Below are 18310 nucleotides of genomic sequence, written 5' to 3' on the forward strand. Positions count from 1 at the left end.
GGCCTTCACTAGAGGTAACCTGCAGTCTCATATCCGTAAGGTCCGTAAGGACCTGAGAGAGGAGACCCGAAAGGCTGAGGAGAAGGTGGCAGTACTAGAGGAGGAATACTCGGAGTCTCGGACTTCGAGAGCGTACTCTGACTTTCAGGCAGCACTGCGGGATGTTCTCCTGCTACGAACATCAGCCACTAAGACTAAATTTCTGCATCAGTCCCAAAGAATTTTTGAGCACGGGGAAAAGACTGGTAGTATGCTGGCATGGCTGGCGAGGGAAAGCTCCTCCCCAGTCACTATTTCCACCATTTATGACTTAGACGGGACGACCCTAACAGATCCTTCATCCATTAATGATAGATTTGCGTCATTTTATAGGGACCTATACAGTTCTAGAATGAATTGTACAGACGCGGAACTGGCAACATATCTTGACGGGGTGGAGCTCCCTTGCCTGACATCCACGTTTAGAGAGGCTTTGGACGGTCCTATCCTGTTAGAGGAAGTACAGAAGGCAGTGGCCTCCTTACAAAACGGCAAAACGCCGGGCCCGGATGGGATACCTGCCGAGTTCTTTAAGACATATGCAGAAGAAATACTGCCATTGTTCAAAAGAATGCTCCAAAACGCCATGGAGGGGAATTCATTGCCCCCGACAATGGCTGAGGCGGTTATAGTAGTCATTCTTAAACAAGGCAAGCCTCCCGAACACTGCTCTTCATATCGTCCTGTTTCTCTCCTTAATGTGGATGCCAAGCTGTTGGCCAAGGTTTTGGCTGGTCGCTTAAATACTGTGATTACGGCACTGGTGCATGCGGATCAGTCTGGTTTTATGCCGGGCAGGGGGACCGACATAAACATCCGGCGTCTCTTAACGCATCTGTCCAGGGCGAGCGGGGACGGCCCGGAGGTTGTCGCCTCTCTAGATGCCGAAAAGGCTTTTGATTCAGTTGAGTGGCGCTACCTCTGGGCGGTCCTCCGCAAGTTTGGATTTGGCCCTCGCTTTATTAGTTGGGTCCAGATGCTATACTCTAATCCCACGGCCCGTATACGCACAAACAATTCATTATCCCCACCGTTTCCCCTGTCTAGGGGTACCAGACAGGGCTGCCCACTATCCCCTGGATTATTCGCGCTAGCCATGGAGCCCATGGCAGCTCGTATTAGATCCGCTTCCTCAGTAAAAGGAATCCAAGTTGGTGTAATAACAGATAAAATATCCTTATACGCCGACGATACCCTCCTTTTCCTTAAAGATATTTCTTCCCTCCCACCCGCGCTACAAATAATAGACGAATTCGGATCGTTCTCGGGCATTAAAATTAACTGGGGAAAATCCCTTCTTTTCTCGCTGAATCCAGCGAGTCCCCACCCACCAACAGGCACCCCCCTAAACTGGACATCAGAGTTCAAATACCTGGGTGTGAGGGTTGGGACTCCATTGTCCTCATATTATGAGCTGAACCTTCAACCACTTCTTAAAAATTTTTCACAAAAATGTACAGCTTGGAGGACTCTTCCCCTATCACCCGTGGGTAGGGTAAATTTAATTAAAATGGTTTATCTCCCCAAGTTCCTTTACCTCTTTCGTAATGCCCCTTTAATCCCTCCGGCCTCATTCTTTGCAAGAGTGAAAAGTATAATTTCGTCCTTTGTTTGGAATGGCGGATCCCCGCGACTGGCCATTACTACCCTCCAGCTGCCCGTCACCCAGGGCGGCCTGTCCCTACCAGATTTTCAGATCTATTTCTGGGCGGCCGTTCTGGTGACGGTCAGATGGTGGTTCTCACAGCTACAGGACAACCCGGCGGTAACCTTGGAGGCAGCCATAATGGGTTCATACTCCTCTCTCAGCAATGTGGTGTTTAGGGGGGTGAGGTCTCACCCCGGCATCACGGACTTGATGCGTACAACCATTACTGTATGGCATAAGGCCAGGGCCCGCTTTGCCTCTCCCGAGACATTTTCTCCCCATATTCCTTTATGGGGTAATCCCAACTTACCACACCTGAATACTGTTCCAGATCCCCAGGTTTGGGCAGGGAAGGGCATAGTAAAACTGAAACATATTGTGGTGGGGGGTAAACTGAGATCCTTTGCGGATCTCAAAAGTGCCTACTCACTCCCGGGATGGATGCTGTTTAGGTACTATCAACTCCGGCATGCGTACAAGAAACAGTTCCCAGCTCAAATTATATTGAAATCAGACTCTGTGGAGGGACTACTCACTGCTAGGGTCATAGATAGACCCCTCTCCTCCCTATATTTTCATCTGTCCGTAGCTCCATTGAAAAAACTTGAAAAAACTCATGATAGATGGAAAGTAGATATCCCAGATCTGACAGAGGAGGAATGGGAGTCCTGTGTATCATCCTTTGTCACTAATATGATCTCGGCCAGAGACCGTTTTATGCAGGTCAAGTTCCTCCACAGGGCCTATTATACTCCAAAGCGATTGACACTTATGAATCCTAACACTCCCGTGGCCTGTCCTAGGTGTGGTCAGAGTTCTGCTGCGTTCTTTCATATGATATGGTCCTGTCCTCGCCTTGGGGATTACTGGCTTGGGATAGCTGACACCCTTAGACGGGTTACCTCTCTAGAACTGGTCACAGACCCCAAATTGATGCTGCTCAATGTCTTTGACTCTAGGGTAAGGGGTAAATACACTAGACTATTTTTAAATTATGCCACATTTTACGCTCGTAGAGAGATATTTCTTCACTGGAAGGACAATGCCCCACCCACAGTATCCTTATGGCACCTTAAATTGAACTCGGTGCTACCATTGTATAAACTTACCTATACTAACCGAAACTGTCCTGCCAAATTTGACAAGATATGGTCGGGTTGGATAGATGCGTGGGGTACATTGGGGGAGGATGACCACCGCGATGAGGCTGTTGGACCCGCCCGATAATGGTTTACCACTATTTTAATTTTCTGATTGTTTAACCCTGCTTTGAGTACTGTGAACCTAGCAAGATGGATGTGGTCCTTCCCCGCCCCCCCCTCTCTCCCCCCCCCTTCTCTCCCCCCCCCCTTTTTTTTCTTTTTTTTTTTTCTCTCCAAGACCTTCTCAACTATTAGTCCTGGAACCTATTGTCTTTGATCTCATCTCCTAATGTGATGTAACTAGACACCTCTGCACTTTTTTTTTTTTATATACTGTTCAAGATGTCGCTCACTTGTTTTGTGACAACTTATGTGATAATACTTCTGTGTACAACTGTGTATATGCATCGCTTGTATTGTAAACATTGAATAAACTATTTTTCTTGTTAAAAAAAAAAAAAAAAAGAATGAACATGATAAGTATCCAAAACATACAAATAAATAAATGTGAATAAAAGTCCAACTAAAGCCCAACAGTAGGCGTCAGTTCATATAAAGATAAAAATCTCATAGGGGTAACTTGATAGAAGAAAACACAGACAACACATCAATGCAAACATCGACTGGTATATTTATGAATTGGCTGCTCACCTCCAAAAATGACCCAAAAGTCAAACAAGGCTCATCAGATAGTCAGAGTAAGAATAAAAATCTCAGTAAGAAACAATGGGAGTAGTGACACACTCGCCTTCTCACCACACTTCCGTAAAACGCCACCAGAAATGGCGTTACAAGGCTCCAACCAACGCGTTGCGTCACTGGTCACGTGACTTTCTCAGAGTGCGGTGAGGAGGCGAGTGTGTCACTACTCCCATTGTTTCTTACTGAGATTTTTATTCTTACTTGATGTAAGCAGCTTCTTTTACTTAATAAATTTACTTTTATTTGGCAATATTGCACTGTGGCTGTTCTTTGTTTCCTTTGAGCGCCATTTATACAAGAAGTGCCATTTCTTGGAGCGAGCTGTTTCCTCTACATATGGAGTTTCCCTAGATGTTTTGATACTAAGATCTGGACGTAGTTCTTCGTCTTCACTTGGGACCTGGATGTCTCTACAGATCCATCAGCAGGATTTCTTATCTGGCTATCTGATGAGCCTTGTTTGACCTTTGGGTCATTTTTGGAGGTGAGCGGCCAATTCATAAATATAACAACCGATGCTTGGATTGATGTGCTGTCTGTTTTTTCTTCTATCAAGTTACACCTATGAGATTTTTATCTTTATATGAACTGACTCCTACCATTGGGCTTTAGTTGGATTTTTATTCATATTTATTTATTTGTATGTTTTGGATACTTATCATGTTCATACTTTAAGTATATTTATTCATGTCTCATTATTGAATAAGTGCACCACTTTTATTTCTTCTTTTTACAATTGATTATGCAGTGTTTTTTGGGTACACTACCAAGTGGTTGCAGCTAATTCACGGTTACTATACATTTATTATATATTTTTTCTTTTCTGAGTTTATTTTGACTTTATTCACCGTAGATTGATGATTTATATTTTCTTTAAAATGATACATAGTAGCGCGCACGTTTTTTTCCTTTATAACACATATCGTTCTGAGATTTGTTGTTTACAAGTTAAAAACGTTTTTTTTTTTGCTAGAAAATTACTTAGAACCCCCAAACATTATATATTTTTTCTAACACCCTAAAGAATACTGCAATACTTTCTGTCACACTGTATTTGCGCAGCGGTCTTACAATCGCACTTTTTTTGGAAAAAATACACTTTTTTGAATAAAAAAAAAGACAACAATAAAGTTAGCCCCATATCGTGAAAGATAATGTTACGCCGAGTAAATTGATACCCAACATGTCACGCTTAAAAATTGCGCCCGCTTGTGGAATGGCGACAAACTTTTACCCTTAAAAATCCCCATAGGCAACGTTTAAAAAATTCTACAGGCTGTATGTTTTGAGTTACAGAGGAGGTCTAGCCTTACCTTTTATTTTTTATTTTTACACTGTTCCTTTAAGAAAAAAATGTGTCACTTTTATTCCTATTACAAGGAATGTAAACATCCTTTGTAATAGAAAAAAGCATGACAGGACCTCTTAAATATGAGATTTGGGGTCAAAAAGACCTCTGATCTCATATTTACACTAAAATGCAATAAAAAAAATGGCCCTTTAAGGGCTGTGGGCGGAAGTGACGTTTTTGACGTTGCTTCCGCCCTGCAATGATATGGAGATGGGTGGGGGCCATCTTCCACTCACTCATCCCCATACCAAGCCAGGAGAAGGATCCAATCATCTCAGTGACTACCGATGGCTCCGGTAAGCGGCGGAGGAAGGGGGGCCCTCTCCCGCCACAGATAAAAGTGATCTTGTGGCGAATCCGCCACAGGGACCACTTTTATCTGAAAGCGGACCGCCAGCTGAAGAAGAGGATATGGCAGCTAGCTGCTGCCATAACAACGATATTCCTCTTCAAAGTACTGACGTAAAACTGCGGCGGGCGGTCCGTAAGTGGTTAATGTACAAACCATATATAACTGGCCATTAGATAATATTGTTAGTGCGATGTTTACATGGGACAGGTACTTAAGATTCCATCATCATTTAATACTGTTACCTAGCAAGAGAAGTGCAATCAAAAGCCTTGGATAGAACAAAAAGATACAGAGGCAGAAGGGGAAGAATGAAAGGATGTTTGTGAATACCAGTGTTAAGAAAAGTATACCAAGATGAAAATGACAATCTTGAAGTAAACAAGAAAAAATTACAATGACTGAAAATGAGAACAAAATAATGGCTCTATTCATGGGAATCGATTCTAACAGTGACTATAAACCCCTTATATCAGTTAATTGCCCATCTTCCATCTAAAAAGCTTTACTGCATTCAGACTGTGTAATTTCTGCACTTTTACAGTGGGGCTCCCACATTCATTTTGTGGAGATCGCAGATATGCAATACAATGCAAACCCCTGTGGAATCGAAAGGAACATTAACAAAACTGTACTTTAACATTTATAATGTTCAAAACAGTAATTGTTGATGCTGGATTCTGCAATTATAACTAATACCAACTTTTCTTGTGATGTTAGGCATAGCACCAGCCCTGCCAATCAACTCTAGAAGTTGTTACTGGTCTGCCAGAGTGACCCAAGATTTGCTGACACTGTATTGTGCTCTCCCACTAGAAACTGGTGATACCTTTATTGTAAAAAACATCTATAGGCCTTACTCACTGACATGCCTTCAAAAAATAACTACAATGCTCACGTCCACCAATTTATTTATAAATTTCACACACCAGTTCTAAATCAGAGTCAACCTTTTCTAAGTGGTAGCTGTTGACAACAGACATTTTTACACACATTTCAAAATAAAGTAATGAAGTAGCAGTTTCCCCGTGTGACAGACATTTTATGGAAGTTTACATTTATTTCTAATATTATTAATATTTAGGGTGAAACATGCTATCTGGATAATCAAATCAACACTTCAATGTGTTAAAGTTGGAGCACATATGATTTAAGGGGCTAAATAGGATTTTGTATATAAGGTTATTATTTATGTTGTTCAACAAATGTTAAAGTACTTTTTTTCACCTTTTAAGTGTTTACCATTTGAAGCCAGCAGGTGAAGCTCTAGGCTCCTTTTCACATGCTAACCCCTATCAAATTACATAGGATTTTGATTAAGTCAGAATACACACCCTCATTTCTGTGTGAATTTTCATATAGAAAAATATAATCACAAAGAGAGCAGCAATGATGGACTTAAAAAAAAGAGACTGTTCTGCAAAACCAGTGCCATGAACGCATCCTGAGTTAAATGTTTATTTGTGAAATAAAGTTTTTATAAACAATTAGAAAAATAGATTAAAGTATATCTAAATGCAAAACTTTTTTGCTGCGGATAGAGTAGGGAAGGGTTAAAACCCCTGCCAGGTGTTTAAGACTTTCTGTGTACCCATTAGAGAGACTTACCTTCTTGAAAATAAATATCAAAAATGGGATACAGGTGAAAAAAATCCTGATAGGGCTTTTAATCATTTCCTATTAGAGAGATCCACCCTCTCTATTTGTCCTGTTTACCATGATCATTGAAAGTGAAAGTAAAATAAAACTCAAAATTTTGGGTTGTCCCTAGAAAAGTAATAGAGGGAAAATCTTCCAATGGGGACACTAGTTTTGGTGACCTGGGGGTCCCCAAGAAATTCCATTAATTTGCAGGGATTTCTTTTTACTTTCTGTTTGGCTATGGGCAGGGCTTTTTTTCTCAGAGAATAGGTGCAGGAACTCAACCATGCCCGCCACACTCACATACCTGCCAAATGGCATCAAATAGTAGCTCTTCCCTCTGCATAAAAACCCCTACCTCCACTTCCCTCATTTTCTCCCCCCTCCTTAAAAGCTCCACCATCTGTCATATATCTTACCTTTGTTGCAATATTAAGCTGAAACACCTAAGCTGAAACACAGGTATATAAATACCTGTAGTACCTCCCAGCATACTATACTATACTACAGTCACTTGCAAGGGAGATTATGCAGTAGGAGCATCAACAACTGGTCACCAGGGAAAAAATGGAGACCATAGAGGGTGCGGCCTAACACGCACCCTCTCCTGCCCATGACTGCACTGAACCCTGGACACCTGTTCTGTATCTCCCTTGTCCCTGTCCAGCAGTGGGATCTGTGCAGGAGATCTGGCCTGTGGGAGCTACTGGGAGATGAGCAGAAGCTTCAGTGTTACCAAGTGATAGTGGTGAGCAGGGAGTAAAAAACCTGAGCCAGAGGTGGTGGAACTGAGTTCCCCCTAGTTCCTGCTGAAAAAAAAGTCCTGGCTATGGGACAGGAAGTGAAGGTAAATCTCCCCATTGGGATACAGATGGTGAAAAAAATCGGACAGGGGTTATAACCCTCCCTTGCTCTATCCAAAATGAAAACAAAAGTTTGCCTATAGTTCTACTTTAAGCATTAGTTTAAAAAAAAACATAAAAATATAAAAAAAATTAAATTGGTCTAAAAGCATTATTATGCTTTCATGCTATTATGTTTCCTATTGAGGTAAGCATGAGTGCATTATTTTTTTAAATTAATGTTTGAAATTGCCATCTTTCATTTGTCACATTGGCCAGATGTCTGTCCACTGCCAGGGGAGATCTGTCTGGAAGGTGGCATTAGTAACATCTTTACAAAATCTTATCTCTTGAGAAGTCCTAGATCTTAGAAGCCCATGTAAAGTTTCAGTCTATAGGAACAGCAACACATAATCCATTGCTTTTTAACATAATGAAAAGCATGGGCGGGAAGCAAAACACAGTATTATCTTTTGTTAAAAAAATACATTTTATGTACACTAAATGAAATAACAATTACTTGTTTTCTTCTTCAGATGTTTGACTATGGATAGAGCCTAAAGATAGTTTTTAAATTAATTAAATCAAATCAAATATATTATGGTATGATTTACATCTAGTCCTATTCCACCAACTTTACTGCCCTGTCAGCTTTCATCTGCTGTCAAGCAGTACTGCATGAAGTCATGCTATTGGCGTGTAGAAAGTAATACTTTAGTGATAACCTTTAACAGATGAGGAACAATTAAATATTAACATGGTAGTATTAGGACATTAGTGTTCAGTAGTGAAAGAACCTCTAGACAGTGACAGAGTGATGTTAGGACACTAATGTGCAGAAAATAAAACATTTAGAAAGTGATATGGTGATAATGTGCAGAAATGAATGAGCATCTAGATCAGCCTTTCTCAGTCAGGGTTCCATGAAATCCTGGGGTTCCTCCAGAAGTTGCTGAGGTTTCCTTGAGATACTCTACTTTCAAGGAACCCCTAGGAAGCTGTGGGGGAAGTCTAGAGGTTGATTATTAGGTAAACATCATTCAGGAGGAAGCCCAGAGGATGATTATTAAGTAAACCCTATTCTTTACACATTTATTTAAAACTCTCTACATTCTACTGATCATGCGACTGTACCATGAGCTGTAGATCTAATCATTTTATTGGGTTTTCCCAGAGATTCAGGTTTATTTCAGAGGTTCCTCTGTGGTAAGAAGTCTGAGAAAGGCTGATCTAAGCAATGACATGGTAGTATTAGGATCCGGTTGTCCAGAAATGAAAGATCATCTAGATAGTTATAAAGTAGTATTAGTTAACTAATGTTTAGAAATAAAAACATCCAGACAATAATATGATAGTATTAGGACACTAATGTTCAGAAATTTACCATCTAGACAATGATGTGGTAGTATTAGGACACTAATGTTCAAAAATGAAGGTTTCTCTATGTTCAAAAATGGCAGTCGCATTGAGATGCCAGTAAACCCCAGTTCACACTGTGAATGCACTGCGCATTCCTGTGCAATTCACATGCGATTCAGTGCGGTGCAGTTTGAGCCCATTTATTTTGAATGGGCTCAAATTGCACTGCATCGCATCAAAAGTAATGCATGTGCTACTTTTCGAAATGCACTGCAACCAGATTGCATGATATTTTTGTACCATATGATCCAATGCAGGAAAATGCACTGCAATTGCATTCTATGTTTAGGGTGTCTTTAATCTAACATTGACACCCGCTGCAGATCACAGCTGCAGTACGTTATGAACGCGGTTTGGGAAATGTGCACAAAACGCAGGTTTTCATCACTGCGTTCCAGTGTGAACCTAGACTAAATAACTTTTGGAATATATAGTAATTATGTAAACAACAATCATATATTATTTTAGACTTGAGAGATTGTCATTCATTTCAAGATTACTTTTTTCTGAGCGTTAATGTCCATTTCAGTATTATTTATTACTAACCACCCCCTACACATTGGAATTTTGAGTGATAAATTACTGCAAACATTACCTGCTCCCCATCAACTCCTGGAGGACCAATAGGGCCTCCCTCTCCCTGTAGAAACAATGTAAGTTACCATGAGCCAAGTTCACTGGCAGATATTGAATGAAACCACCACACCACATTTAGGTGATATGGCTTTCTAGATGCATTCATCAGGTTCTTGTGCTGATAGAGTAATCTACAAGGACAATCTTTGTTGAGATCATAAAGAAAGCAAAGGGACAGTTCACGTTACAATACTAGCTTTTGTCTGTGATTTCAAAAAATGACAGCTTGTGATGTGTACAGAGTTTTTCATTTAAAGGAAGCTTATCGAGAATGCTGTTTCTTGTATTAGAAACACTTACCATCATCTGACAGAAGTTGTCATTCTCTCTTCGCACTTGGAGCAATAAAGCCTGTTCAGCTTTACTGAAGTTTACTTTCGACTAACATATTTCCCAAGAGATGGAAAGACAACTCTGTCATATGATAATGTAAGATGCTTCTAACACAAGTAGGAAGAAAAATCAGGGAGATTACTAAACGTTTGTCAAAGATTGTGCAAAAATGTTGAATTAGGATTTACGAGTCTGACAACTTTTTTAAAAAATCACCTTTCTAAACTCTAGATCTCAGAAGTGTAGTTTTTACTAACTTGATATTGTAATAATGCAGGGGATGATTTGGACAGTTTTATCAATCTGAAATTATAGGCCAATTGGTAATTAGGGTTAGTATTTTTGATGCATGGTGCTACACATGCATAGCCATCATAGAGTAGCAAAGCATAGCAATTGCCACCATACAACCAGCAGCATAAGCATAAAAGCACAACACTTATTATGCTGTAACTGAATTTTAATAAAATGTCAATATGCTCATTATTATTATAAAAAAATACTAAAGTTATACAGATAGTTAATTTTCTCTATGCATAGGCTTATCTACATATAAATATTTTTAATAATAGGGTATGGCACCTTTGATCCAGGCAAACCAGGTGGCCCAGGAGGTCCAGGAGGTCCCTGTAACATAAAAAAAAATTGGTGACCAAGGGGCAAGCTGGAATTAGTGGTATGACATACAAAAACAGCACAGTACTGAACAACACACATGGTTGCAACAACATCTTCAACAAGGTTAACCAGGGATCATTGCTTTTTATTAAGTTATTGAAAATATCGTCAAGTTATTAATTAAAAGTGTATATAGCCATTCCTACCTGTACAAGCAAATGAGGGAAAAAGCTTCTAAGCTGACCCTACCTGTTACAATCTCATCTACAAATAGCCATATAGTACAAAGGCCTGCCTGGCTTAGTAAGCTATTAATTCACTGTTTTCATAGGGCTTCACATAACAGTTTTGGTAAATTCAAAGGCCAACTTACAAATATTGTTCTAGCAAACTATAACTTTTATGGCCACCTTCAGATCAGAATCAGAATACTTTATTAATCCCAAAGGGAAATTATTGATATTTTAGGATTGTCATTGGGCCGTATATGGTCAAGCAGCAGCAGCAGCAGCTTTCCTATGTTCAATTAAATTATACATTTTCAGCCTATAAGGAAATAAAATATGCAACTCTAACAACTATCTAAAAAAAAATATATATATATTCTGTTATGTGGTAGGACAAGGCTAGAAAATGTTCCATATTAAAGTTGAATCAAAATACAGTTACGAGTACCCCGAGTTACGAACCTCCGACTTGCGAACGATTCCTACTTACGAACGGGAGGCGGCGTGCCGTTCTGCGCATGCACTTCCGACTTACGAACAAATCCGACTTAAGAACAAACTGGCAGTCCCTAACCCGTTCATAACTCAGGGACTGCCTGTACTTTAATAATCCCAAATGGAAATTACTGTTATTTTAGGACTGTCATTAGTTCACAGATGGTCAAGCAGCAGCTTTCCTATGTTCAATTAAATTATAAATTTTAGCCTATAAGGAAAGAAAATATACAACTTTAACAATTATCTAGAAAAAAAACTCATTATTCTGCAATGTGGTAGGACAACAAGGCAAGAGAAGGTTCCATGTTAAAGGTGTTTTTAACATATGTGGTACAGTTTAGGGCACCATACTCCTCAATTTCAATTTAATTATAACCAAGGATGGGCATAAATTATAAAGAATTATCTGATTCATATTATGGTTAATTTACTAAAAAAGCTGAGAATATTTACTTAGCTTAGCGAATGAAGAAAAGCTGTGTTAAATTCAATCATCCATTGAATTGAACAAATTATATTGAGCTGTTTATTCATTGAGCCAAGGCAGGTTCATAGATGTTATTCCTTGTTCTGGGTGGGCGCTCAGCTTTGGGCACCCAGGCGAGAACAATTTGTGTATGTGTCCACATTGGTGGTCAGTGGCAGTGTTACTTAGACCCTTTCCCCTGCACTGGTAGTCAGTGGCAGTGTTATTTAACCTCCCTACACAAATTGGTGGGCAGTGGAAGTGTTATTTAACCGCTTGCCGAGCAGCCACCGTCATTTTACTGCAGCAGGTCGGAACGATCCCGCGAACCGTCATAGCTATACGTCGGCTCGTGGAACCGGGATAGCAGGCACGCGTGCCCGCTGCACAGTGGGGGTGCCAATGCTCGTGGCCAATGGTCAGGAGACTGGAGGAGACAGGAGACACAGAACAGGGACGAGTGTGTGTAAACACACACTTCCCTGTTCTGTTCTGAGAGGAGTGACAGATCGTGCCTAGCTAGAAACCACGATCCGTCACTTCCTCTAGTCAGTTCCCTCCCCCTTCAGTTAGAATAACCTCCCAGGGAACACAGTTAACCCCTTGATCGCCCCCTAGTGTTAACCCCTTGACTGCCAGTGACATTTTTACAGTAATCAATGCATTTTTATAGCATTGATCACTGTATAAATGCCAATGGTCCCAAAAATGTTTCAAAATTGTCTGATGTGTCTGCCATAATGTCGCAGTCAAGATAAAAATCGAAGATCGCCTCCATTACTAATAAAAAAAAATAAAAATGCTATAAATCTATCCCCATAACTTTTGCGCAAACCAATCAATATACGCTAATTGTGATTTTTTTTTACAAAAAATATGTAGAAGAATACATAGCCTAAAATGAGAAAAAAATTTGCTTTTTTTTTAAAAAAATTGGGGTATTTATTATAGCAAAAAGTACAAAATATTGTGCATTTTTCAAAATTGTCGCCTTTTTTTTTGTTTATAGCGCAAAAAATAAAAACCGCAGAGGCGATCAAATACCACCAAAAGAAAGCTCTATTTGTGGGGAAAAAAAAAACTATCAATTTTGTTTGGGTGCAACGTCGCACGACCGCGCATTTGTCAGTAAAATCGATGCAGTGCTGAATCACGGCCTGGTCATTCAGCAGCCAAATCTTCCAGGGCTGAAGTGGTTAACACCCTCCCCACATTGGTGGAAAGTGGCAGTGTTATTTACCACTTTCTTCCTGCATTGGTGGTCTGTGGAAATTATGTAACCCCTTCCCTTTCCCACATTAGTGTACAGTGATAGTGTTGCATTGGCGAACAGTGGTAGAGCTGTGAACAACCCCCCCCCCCCCCTTTTACTGGTGATTAGTGATGAATGTAAAAAAAAACAAGAGGTTTACGAACTTTCATGCAGGCTGGTTCAGGTAAGGAAGGGTGAAGTCATCACAGAGCAGTTGACTCAGGATCCAATTAAGTCTCTGAACCGCCAACTTCATGCCTGCATACGTGGCCAGCCCATCACCTGCACAGCATGCATTGTACACTAACATTGCAAGCTGGAGGTGGGAATAGGGGTTCCTAGCCCACTGGGAATGTGGGCAAGTAGAAGGCAGGACTAATAGGCAGTGCTGCCATTGCTACTGCTACCCAAAGTTAGGGGCTTTTTAGTGTGGACACATATATACTGAAATTATGTATTTCAACATAAAGTACTTTGTCCAGAATATAATCAAGGTCTGGAGGGCTACTTCTAATGTATAAATGTATGACTAGCCAACACACACTATATTTCGGCTTATTCATTCAGACCAACTTTTAGTATACTTAATGCAAGCGCCGTTAATATTTTGATCCATTTCAGATTTAATTTCCTAAACTTAGATTTGTTTCTGTTATGAAGATACATTTGCAGCCATTATACATTTTTTCTACTGCCATAATTCCGTTTTATAAACAAAATCAACAGGGTTTATTGAATAAAGAACTCAAAAATCAATCCTGATAGCAAAGTACAGTAAACCAATCAGATTTCTGGTTATTCCAGCAGTCATTTTTTTTTCTAATTGAATAAGCCCATGTATGTATAATTTCACAGACTCTGCAAGGTTATGCATTCTGATACAGGAAAAGTAATGCAATTATAGTAGATTCTGTAGCATATTCTGGGAAAACATATTAAAGGTTTCAAACATGTTAGATAAAAGCTATAGCAGAATATGCTGCTTTGGTTTACATTGTTAAAATACAACAGACTTTCCAGTGAAGATATTTAGTACAATTCCTTAACAAAATCACAAAAGCAGTTAGAATAAAGTGTAAGTCTACTTAAAAAATGTTGAAATGTGTGTTTAGTGGGTTAAGTTAAAGACTAACTACATCTTTAATTACACAGAATGCATTTCTCCCAGAAATTACAGGAGCATTTATCTCTATAGGTGCCTTGTTTCTCTCACTTTTTAGCTATGGGTCTTTTTAAGAACAGCTGCCAACCATGCGTTTCCCTTTATTGTGAATGGTAAATTTTAGGTGGTAGCCTCTGGATAATATAATGCAGTGGTGCGATGATGGAGTACTTAGCAATGGGCTACATCTTCCCATTATGCTACGTTTATTAAAGCGGAGGTCCGCTGAAAAAAAAATATTAAAAGCCAGCAGCTACAAATACTGCAGCTGCTGACTTTTAATATATGGACTTACCAGTCCAGGGAGCCCGCAATGTCGGCAGCCGAAGCCGATCCGTCCTTCCGCTCTCGGCTGTGCGGCTTCACTTCCTGGTTCACTACTGCGCATGCATGAGTCGTGCTGCTTGTCCTCTCAGGTCCCTGCTGTGTTCTGGGACCTGTGTGTCTCCCAGAATACAGCGGGGGAGGACTGGGTAGGCGCCGGAAGTGGCATAGGTCACCGCAAGCGCCGCGGTGATCTATGCCAGGAAGTGGGAGCAAATACCTGTATTAGACAGGTATCTGCTCCCTCCTCCCCCCTGAAAGGTGCCAAATGTGACACTGGAGGGGGGGGGGAATCCAAAAAGTGGAAGTTCCATTTTTGGGTGGAACTCCACTTTAAAGGATGTGTACACGTACAATTCCCTTTTTTATACCTAAACAGTTACAAGTATTTAGGGCCCCCTGCAGTAGGAATAACAATTTAGAACCGTTCAGCCCTGGCATCCTGGGGGGAAGGTCACCATGCTGTTACTCTGCTTTCCCTACTCCTGCCCATACCGGACATGCAGTGGGTATATTGCGAGGCAGGATACTGGTGAGGCTGGGAGCTTTTTCCTGTAAGCCAGCACTTGAGGGTGTGAATAAAGAGGCCACAGCATGGTAATCATAGGCTTCTGATACAAACAGCAGGCTATACAGTTCAGTTGAAGAATGTGTTTATTTATACCTATGTAAAACACAAAATATTTTAACAGTTTTAACCCAAAAAATTATTTGCAAGGACTCGTGAAGATGGTTGTAATGCATATACTATCTACACAGGATCTTGCTGGCAGAGGCTGGCAGAAAGATCCTGAGTAAAAAGTGGCCTTTAGGCACTGCTGCAGTGCGAATTTAGCACGATTTTAATCCGATTGCGTTGCGAATTTGCATTGTGAATTCTTTATGTATTCTTGCGATTCTACTGCAAATTTTGCAATCTATGGAGCTGAATTTGCATCACAAACGGATCAAACTTGGACAGGACCCTTTTTTTTACGCAGCTTAGATTCGCAATGCATTGATGTGAACGGCACTCATGGAAAACGACGTTATTAAAATGGCTCAAATTCGCAATAGAATTTGCAGCAGCGTGAACCTGCCCTTAAAGTGCTTCTGTATAATTGTGTAAATGTAGAGATCCACACAATTCTTCCATTTTTCTTCTCAAATTTAGACGTGTACATATGTGAATTACCACAAATACAGGTTTTTCTATTTTGATTTTACAGATCTTTACACAATGCATCCTAACTGACTGTAGATCTGAATGCAACATTTTTACATCCATGTGCATTTACTCTCTAAGTACACATATTCTTTAAAATAATATTGTATATTTGTCTTACTGTACCTTAAAGCAGGCGGGGGCTGCCTCTAGATAAGCCTGCCCTAAATGTATGCATTGTAATATACACTATATCACCAAAATTATTTGAACTCCTGCCTTTACACGCACATGAACTTTAATGGCATCCCAGTCTTAGTCGATAGGGTTCAATATTCAGTTGGCCCACCCTTTGCTGCTATAACAGCTTCAACTCTTCTGGGTAGGCTGTCCACAAGGTTTAGGAGTGTGTCTATGGGAATGTTTGACCATTCTTCCAGAAGCGCATTTTTGAGGTTAAGCACTGATGTGGACGAGAAGGCCTGCCTCGCAGTCACCCCTCTAATTCATCCCAAAGGTGTTCTATCAGGTTGAGGTCATGACTCAGTCAAGTTCCTCCACCCCAAACTCCCTCATCCATGTCTTTATGGACCTTGCTTTGTGCACTGGTGCACAGTCATTTTGGAACAGGAAGGGGCCATTTCCAAACTGTTCCAACAAAGATGGGAGCATGAAATTGTCCAAAATGTCTTGGTATGCTGAAGCCTTAAGAGTTCCCTACACTGGAACTAAGGGGTCAAGCCCAACCCTTGAAAAAAAAACCCCACACCATAATCCCTCCATCCACCAAATTATTTGGACCACTGCACAAAGCAAGGTCCATAAAGTGACCTTGCTTTGTACAGTGGTCTTGGGGTGGATTGGGGTGAGTTTGGGGTGGAGGAACTTGACTGGCCTGCACAAACCTTATAGAACGCCTTTGGGGTGAATTAGAGCGGAGACTGCGAGCCAGGCCTTCTTGTCCACATAAGTGCCCGGCCTCACAAATGTGCTTCTGGAAGAAATGATCAGACATTCCCATAGACACATTCCTAAACTTTGTGGACAGCCTTCCCAGAAGAGTTGAAGCTGCAAAGAGTGGGCCACCTCAATATTGAACCTTATGGACTAAGACTGGGATGCCAGTTCCAATACTATTGGTAATATAGTGTATGTCCTACTTTTGGAGCTTAGATATTTTACAGTTAGGAACCACACTTTGTTATGGGTATCTTGATGCTGCATTGTGTTTTTACATGTACATTGCAAAAAAAATAGTTTTTTTACCTAAATATAATAAAGTAGTTTAATTAGGTAATTTGTATGGGCTAGCAGGACTGAGTTCTGGGTATTTTTGTACTGTTCAGTGTATTGCCATACCCACATTCACCTTCTTTTTGCTAGTGTTAGATTGATTTGAGGGGCTACCATTTCTTTTTTCCCCTCTATTTGTCCTGGTGACCATTGTCAGCATGGCAGAAAGTGATAGGAAATTCAAAATGTTAACCAGAAGAGGAAGAGAGGTTAAATCTTCTACTGGGAACTGTCCCAGAAAGAATTGAATAATGCCCCGTACACACGATCGGCCATTCCGACAACAAAATTCATGGATTTTTTCTGACGGATGTTGGCTCAAGCTTGTCTTGCATACACACGGACACACAAATCTTGTCGGAAATTACGAACGTCAAGAACGCGTTGAGGTACAACACATACCACAAGCCAAGAAAAAAGAAGTTCAATAGCCAGTGCGGCTCTTCTGCTTGATTCTGAGCATGCATGGAATTTCGTGCGTCGGAATTGTGTACACACAATCAGAATTTATGACAACGGATTTTGTTGTCGGAAAATTTGAGATCCAGATCTCAAATTTTGTGTGACGGAAAGTCCGATGGAAAATGTCCGATGGAGCCTACACACACACAGTCGGAATTTCTGACAACAAGCTCCCATCGAACATTTTCCGTCGGAGAATCCAACCGCGTGTACGGGGCATTAGAGGCAATTACCCACATTTTTTGCTCTTCCTGTTTTCCAGGGCAGGAAGTGAAAGGAAATCTTCCAATTAGGACATATACAGCAAAAACAAATAAATACAAATTTAAAAATAAACCTGGTTTTAGCACCTGCCCTACTATATTAAAAACAACAAACTTTTTGGATAAACTTCAACACATGGTTTTAACCTCCCCTACTTCATTAAAAAAACAAAAAAAAAAAACAAAATAGATATACCTAATGTTTTAAAATAATATTTTCTACCTGTGTCAATATCTTTTTGGGCTACTGAAGTATGCATTGTGGCTAATAGGGAATGGTCACTTTGATGGTAGCCATGTTGACTGTTTCTAAAACCCTACAATATCCTTTTGTAAAAATGTATTCTTACAAAAACGTATTTTCCCTAGCCACCAGACTCAAATGTTTATGCAAGCTGATTGCTGACTGGTGGCTGACAAGAAGTAGCTCCAGATTTTTAGTAAGAACACATTCCCAAGACATCATTTCCTGCATAAAAAAGCACCTGTTATGCATGTA

General features: G+C 40.4%; 1 protein-coding gene across 1 annotated transcript in view; it reads right to left on the reverse strand.

Moving 5' to 3' along the window:
- The window catches only part of COL25A1 (collagen type XXV alpha 1 chain), a 657401-nt gene that overhangs the window by 46030 nt on the left and 593061 nt on the right, over positions 1 to 18310 (reverse strand). Inside the window, exons 25-26 of the mRNA XM_073602240.1 lie at positions 10685 to 10729; positions 9729 to 9773 (exon numbers count right to left, since the gene is read on the reverse strand). Coding sequence (XP_073458341.1) covers positions 9729 to 9773; positions 10685 to 10729 — 90 coding nt within the window. The remainder of the gene's footprint in view (positions 1 to 9728; positions 9774 to 10684; positions 10730 to 18310) is intronic.

The sequence above is a fragment of the Aquarana catesbeiana genome, linkage group LG01, assembly GCF_042186555.1.
Source record: "Aquarana catesbeiana isolate 2022-GZ linkage group LG01, ASM4218655v1, whole genome shotgun sequence".
Taxonomy (NCBI): Eukaryota; Metazoa; Chordata; class Amphibia; order Anura; family Ranidae; genus Aquarana; species Aquarana catesbeiana.